The 7,098-nt window shown below is 33.1% G+C and overlaps 1 protein-coding gene across 1 annotated transcript; it reads left to right on the top strand.

The window, feature by feature from the left end:
• The first annotated feature begins 2,674 nt into the window (after positions 1 to 2,674).
• LOC133688511 (AUGMIN subunit 1) lies at positions 2,675 to 5,581 on the top strand. Its single transcript, XM_062108010.1, has 7 exons — positions 2,675 to 2,924; positions 3,195 to 3,509; positions 3,971 to 4,103; positions 4,188 to 4,322; positions 4,461 to 4,584; positions 5,049 to 5,186; positions 5,288 to 5,581. Exons 2-7 carry the CDS (start codon positions 3,245 to 3,247, stop codon positions 5,393 to 5,395), a joined length of 903 nt encoding a protein of 300 aa, XP_061963994.1. The 5' UTR covers positions 2,675 to 2,924; positions 3,195 to 3,244; the 3' UTR covers positions 5,396 to 5,581.
• Positions 5,582 to 7,098: the final 1,517 nt, after the last annotated feature.

Here is a 7,098-nt window from a genome sequence, read left to right as displayed (position 1 = left end):
ATTTTGATGTGTTGATATTAAAAATAATTTTTAAAAAATAAAAAAATATTATTTTAATATATTTTAAAATAAAAAACAGTCTAAAAAATAATTATTCTCGCACATTCAAGCACCGTGAAGAGTGGTGGAGTCCTGGCCATGCCTTAATTATTACCTAGCATTGTGTCGACTCGTCAATTCGTATAACGTATCGGCCATTGCAAAGAAAAATTCAAGTGGTTTCCGTGAAGAAGTACATTAACTGGATGAGACCATAATCGCACGACTCTGCCTTGTTTGATCTAATTCCATGAAAAAGGATGAGAACAGAGGAAAACTGGTACATTTGGACTTTCCAGCACATTAGGAGGTTTACGGCAGATTATTGCCCGTGCCATGTTGTAATTAGATCGATTAATTTATTTAGACGTTGTTATTGTTTATTCTAGTAAATAAAAATAATATTTAGACGTTGTTATTGTTTATTCTAGTATAAAAAAATTAAAATCATGTGGTGATTAATTTAGTATGGCTCAATTAGCTTAACATGTCCAAAAATAACTTAAATAATCAATAAAAACATAATTTGACTTAAAATAAATCTTTAAGATGAGATTTTTTAAAATGATGAAAAAATAAAAAAAAATCACTAAATTTATTTCTCATTCAATTTATTTTTAAAGAATAAAAAAAAATCACTAAATTTAGACGTTGTTATTGTTTGTTGTTTTGATTGATTTTATGGGTTGAAATCAATGCTAAGAAAAATTTTATTACATTTTTTTTTAATATACGTTGGATCTCACATTAAATAATAATAAAGAAAAAACAAAGACTGACACTTACTTCTTTGACATCGATTCTTGACTCTTTAAGGCAGTCCTTCACCCTATTGATACGGTTGGATTAAGAGTCCAGTCTTTACAGAGGCACAGTCTGTTACATTTAAGATTGTTTATGGAAAAATAATTTGTTATGTTGAAATTAAATGTTATTTTTTAAAATATATTTTTGTTTGAAAATATATTAAAATAATATTTTATTATTTTTACTGATATTAATATAAAAAACACTAAAAAAACAATTTAAAGCTAAAAAAATTAAAAATACAACTGGATCGCAATGACAGATGATACTGAATTAAATGTTAATTTTGGATTATGTAGCCATGCTTGAGGCAATGTGAACCTACCTCCGTGTGCTAACAGTTTGATGGATGATTTGATCAAAGAATTCAATTCAATTTTATGAACGGTGATAGAGTAATACAAGGACGAGGAGCTTGCCTGGATGATCAGTTCAAGAATTCAAGTCGAATATGCACTGCTTTGTACATTTGATTGATTAGTGTAATGTATCCTAATTTTATTACAGATAGCTTCAACGGGTTTTTATAGTATGATCACACTTGCATCAATCATCAAATTAATGGTGTTTCTAGCTATGAAAATCCATCATGTTCATACATAGTAAAATAACATATTACATTGAATTCTTCAAAATCATTAGTTATCCATCCAAGAATCTTGATCGCTCTTTAAGCCGCCATCAAATCTTGGCCAAAATCTTCCCTTCCAATCAACAATTCACATAGATTATATCCAAAAACTGCTCGGCAACATCCATGCTTTCAAGGGGATATTGTGTACCAGGTCTGAAGAGTGCTTAGACGGATGGCAAAGGCTGCAGCCATTACAGCAACTGTACTCCAGGGTGTCTTGAAAGACACTTGCGCCGTCGCGGCCATCGGCTGACCAGGTAGCAATGGTGGTTGTATTTTTATGCTCGAAACATCGTCCGCTTTTCGTTGACATGATCACAAAGGGTAGGATTTGGAGCTAAGTTCGAGGCCGATTCGCGAAACAACTGACACACCCTATCATCACTAGGAAGCAAATTGACAAGTACTTTATTGGATCTCAATTCTGCTACACCCTTCACCTCTCTAAGTGAAGAAGTAAGTAAGTAAATTGAATGTTGTGTGTGGGCATGAACAACTAACGAACGAAGTTCCGAGTTCCCTGAGAAGTATCTCGCAGGCTGAAAAGAAATGCCTCTTACCCAGATTGAGTTGTTAGGCTTCACGTTGAATTGGATTGATTTAAGCTCACTCAGACTCCATGGAGGGCACCAGCGTACAGTTCCTTGATCGGTACTGGAAAATAAATCCTTTGAACAACTTCCTCATCTGGCCAAATCCATTCTAGATGTCCCGTCATTCACATCCTTAAAAGTTCAAGCAGATGATTCGGCTTCCATTTTTCAATTTTAGGTATGTTTTCCCTGCAGTAATCCCCTGTCGAGTGCTATGTATTTTCATGAAATCATTGATCAAACATTGGACAGTATCTCTGAGAAGTTATCTGTATAATAGATTTGAGTTTGACATTATCACACGACACTTTTCTCACTAATAATCAAGCACGCGGTAAGAGAGTTGGTATTTTTTCTTAAGAAAAAAGTTTGAAGCTAAGATTAAGTTGTTTTCTTGATAAAAGTTTGTCAATTGATATTTAATTTTAAGAATTACAAGATTAACATTAGATTTCTTCAAATCTAGTGGGGGGGTATTTTTTTTAATAAATATTATTAAATAATTTATACCCTTCTACCTTTGTCTTTAAAAGAAAGTTAAAGAGTAACAAAGATAAAAGAAAAATTAAAAGTAAGAGGAGTGATTTGAATGATTTCCAACTCCAAGCAACATGATTACCAGACGATTTTAGCCCTTCCAAATTTCGAATTTCCAGTTCTCCCCACATGCCGGCTTCTTTCCCACTCCTCAGGACCTCACTCGAGTTTCTTAGATTTGAAAATTTCTCGCGACTTCATAAAAGATAATTTTTAGTTACTTATTTCTCCCCAGATTTCTTCTTCAGTAAAGTTCACTCTTTTAAAGCCTCCAATGCTGTTTGCAAACTGATCCAACTCGGTGCCAAACAAAGGTCAGTCTCTCTCTCGAGATCTGTTTCACCTTTTCCTTTTAAGGGTGTTTCTTTCTTACACTTTGAATCAGTTATTTCATGTCAGATTTTGATTAAACTGTGATTTTTAGGAGAAATAGTGTAATTTGGAAGTTAAGTACAAATGATTGAGATTCTATCAATATTAAGCTAAATAAAAATGGCCCTGATGGTTTGAATCGATTTAGGACTTGAGTTCTATAATGGGTTCTATGAAAGTTAACATTTTTGCTACATCTTTTGTTCGTGTAGGTTTTGTGGTGTAATTTAAGGAAACCCCATAAAAAGGAAAAAGATTAAATATGAGTGATTTAATTTCTGGAGTTGATAATATGTCGGTGACGGAGGCGAAGAGTGGTGGTAATGATGCTGGTAGAATTGCAGAAGTGAAGGCGTGGCTTACCTCACAATTTGATGCAGCAGGGAAAGATGTTCCTGAATTCGAATATACGCCACGCAGCATTGCTCATTTATATAATTTGGCTACTGCTTCGCAAGCGAAAACACAGGCTGCCAACATTGTTGCGAATGATTTTCGCCAGAAAGCTGTGGAGTATCGTGCACAAGGTCTTGTCTTTGGATTTTGTTGTCTGTGTGCTTTTGGTTTGGTTTATTGGGTTTATGTTTTCTTGTGTTGGATTTTGATTTTGATGTGTATGAAATATGATTGTTTGAGAATGATGACGATAGATTGATTTCTCTTCTTTTGTAGGGGCCTTAGTTTCATGTTGAATATAGCCTTCCTTTCCCGTGAACATTTTTCATTTCTTGTCTTTGGAAGCCATTGTTTGACATAGGATGTTTTTTCCCTTCAATAATTTGATTACATGGGTTCTTCTAGTTTCAGATTTTAGTAATACGCATGTTTTATGATTCTTATAAAAGGTGATGGTTCATCTTTATACAAATGATTTAATCCCACTACTGTTTCTTTTTTCTGAGAAAAAGATTTTCCTGGGTGAAATTTTATCTGGAATTGTACATTTACTTTTCTTTGATGCAATATTTTGTTGATTTCGTGGCTGTAGCTGCAAGGATTAGAGAGATACTCGAGAATGTGGGATTAGCACAGGAGAGTTTGCCCTCGAATGTGGTTTCATCAGCTCAAGTTCTTGCAAATGTAGCAAACTTTTTGAATATAAGAGACACGGAACTAAGCAGGTGGGATGTCATTCTAGATACTAAATTGCATCTTTGTTCTTGTCTTTTTAATATCACGAGTTTAAACTGGAGAAATGCAAATAGTTTTCTTGTAGCAATGGGGGATCTTTCTTTAAGAAAGACTGGAGTAGAAGAGAAGAGAGCTAAAGTACAGAAGGAGTCCAAAATTCTCCTTGATTACACACGGAAGGCAATAGCCAGGCTTACCTATTTAAAAAGGTACTTTATAAAAACTTTAACTTCGATTTCTCTTTTGAGTACATTATAAGTTCTGTTCTATAACAGCTTCAAATCTCACATCTTTCAATCTATTTTTCTGCTCATCTTTCTTCTTATTTTCTGGATCTTCTCTGTTAGAACACTCGCACAACTAGAGGATGATGTACCTCCTTGCGAGGCTCAGATGGAGAATTGGAAGACAAATTTAGCAGTTATGGCATCAAAGGAGCGACAATATTTGCAGCAGTACTCTAACTACAAGGTATTTGTTTTTTGTTATTATTATCAGGATAAAATTTACTTAGATGTAATAATGAAAGTCAAAACTGCCATCTGTTATCCTTGATAAACATTATTAGTGATTACTTATGTATTAATCATTAAGCAAAGGAGTTCCATCTCGACTTTCATGGCCAGCATCTACGTAATCTTTTCTTCAAGATCTTAAGGCTGATGAGCATTTTCAATTCCTTGAGTGTTATAGGTTGTCCTTAGTGATGACAGATTTCGTGTTCTTGGCAAAATTCTTAGGTTTTGACTCTACTTCTAAATATCATGGGTGATTAAAAGTCTTATTCTCAAACGGGAAATTGACATTGAAAGAGAAAAAAAAATTGGTAAAAAAAAAACAATCTTATTCCTCTTGATTTCCGAATATTTTACCTGCTTGCTTTAGTTATTGGAAGTTATTGAATGTATCTCTTACATTATCCACTTATCGTGCAGGCACTTCTTAATCGTGTGGGCTACACCCAAGACATTAGCCATGGGATGCTGGTAGAAATGGCTGAGCACAGACAAGATTTGGAGAAGAAAACAAAACCCATCATGGATACTTTGAGGAGTTATCAGGACTTGCCTCCGGTAATTCTATGCACGGATTGATATGATATCTCTATCATGCATTTATGCTCGCTCATTTCTGGAAAGAAGATGGTTTATATATTCCTTTTTTGTTACTCCAGGATAAAGCCTTGGCTACTTTAGCCATTGAGGACAAGAAAAGGCAGTATGCTGCTGCCGAGAAGTATCTCGAAGATGTATTGCAATCAGCCCTTGCCACAACAGATTAACGCACTGGAGGATAAGTTATTGTTGTCCTCTGTGTTTTGTGCTGAAGTTGACATCTTTTTGAGCCCATGGCCATTGTCTCTGTCTGTGTGTATTTACCATCTCGCGTATTTGGACTAGAGCAGTGTCTTATGCCATCAACGGTTGTGTACAAGTTTGATTTATATTTACGGAAGGTTTTTTTTTTTGCATTGATAACCATAATTACGTGACCAGCCCAAGTCATGGATTTGTGAAATCAACTCGAGAGATGGTGGTGGATCGACCAGAGTCTATGTCAAAATGATTTCACTTTCTTGTTTTTTTTAACTCAAAATAACTTTGTTATTGATAAAAATAAAAAAACAACTAAAAAACATTATAAAAATTAAAGAAAAATCTTTGGAATTTGTCTATTAATGTGCGATTTGTATATGTATTAATGTAGTTGAATAAAAATTAACTAAAATTGACTATTGATTACCTTTTTCTTTTCTTGGGTTTTGCAATTAGGCAGTGTTTGGGTTAGTTTGGTGCTGAGAGCCAGACAAAAGTTTGTATTTTTGTTTAAAGTTTTGGTGGAGTGATAATAATTATATTTTTATTTAAAAATATATTAAAATAATATTTTTTATTTTAAAAAGATTTATTTTTAGTATTAATATATTAAAACATTGAAAAACCAAAAAAAAAAATCAAATCTTTCGAAAACTCCCATTAAAACATAGTTCCAGACAGCCCTTTACAAGGTTAAAAGCAAGTTACGAGCACTAAGTAGGCATGCAAAACAAAATTTAACGATTTACAGCAAAAATTAGGGTCGGAACTATAAGCTCAAAACTTGATTATATTAATTAATCTTTCAACATGATTACACATCCCAAATCTTGTATGAGTTTTCTAATTTACTTGTTAAATTTTGAATGAGTTTTCTAACCTCACTCAGCTCATCGAGTTGGAACTCTCATGTTGCAACTTGGATGGTCATGCTTTATCCTTATTATGAAATCTTGAGCAGCTCACTCTATTGGATCTCTCAATAAATAATTTTACTGGTGACATTCCCATTGTCTTTCGCAACCTTATCCGACTCGATATGTTAAGTTTTTCATTCAATAATTTTACTTGCAAAATTTCAGTTGATTTTGCTAACCTCACAGAACTTACTAGGTTGAATTTCTCATACAACATGTTTCATTATCAGATTTCATCCTCAAACCTAGATTTCTTGAGATTTTTTTTCAATAATTTTTTTGATAAAATTATAGATGGTTTTCTTAACCTCACAACTCACTTGGTTGGACCTCTCATACAACATGTTTGATTGTCAGATTTCATCCTCACTTAGAAAACTTAAGAAGCTAGATTCCTTAAGATTTTTTTTTAATAATTTTTTTGGTAAAATTATAAATGGTTTTGTTAACCTCAACAACTTATTTGGTTGAACCTTTCATACAACATGTTTGATGGTCAGATTTCATTTTCATTTGGAAACTTTAAGAAGCTAGATTTTTTGACATTTTCTTTCAATAATTTTTTTGGTGAAATTCTAGATGTTTTTTTAACCTAATATAACTTGAGTTGTTGGATCTTTCAAACAACAGGTTTGGTAGTCAGATTTCATCATAAACTTCCTAATATTTTTTTTCAATAATTTTTTTGGTAAAATTTCATATAGTTTATTTAATGCAGGACAATTCTATTAGTTGCTCCTCTCAGACAGTAA

This window comes from Populus nigra, chromosome 3 (assembly GCF_951802175.1).
Source record: "Populus nigra chromosome 3, ddPopNigr1.1, whole genome shotgun sequence".
Lineage (NCBI taxonomy): Eukaryota > Viridiplantae > Streptophyta > Magnoliopsida > Malpighiales > Salicaceae > Populus > Populus nigra.
The sequence above is the reverse complement of the archived record's forward strand: the minus strand, read 5'-3'. Positions and strand labels throughout refer to the sequence as shown.

Excerpts from the sequence above, each read along its gene's own strand:
- LOC133688511 (XM_062108010.1), top strand. The coding sequence starts at position 3,245 with ATGAGTGATTTAATTTCTGGAGTTGATAATATGTCGGTGACGGAGGCG. Across the intron at positions 3,510-3,970 it reads TGTGGAGTATCGTGCACAAG|CTGCAAGGATTAGAGAGATA; the intron begins GTCTTGTCTTTG and ends TCGTGGCTGTAG. Across the intron at positions 4,323-4,460 it reads AGGCTTACCTATTTAAAAAG|AACACTCGCACAACTAGAGG; the intron begins GTACTTTATAAA and ends CTTCTCTGTTAG.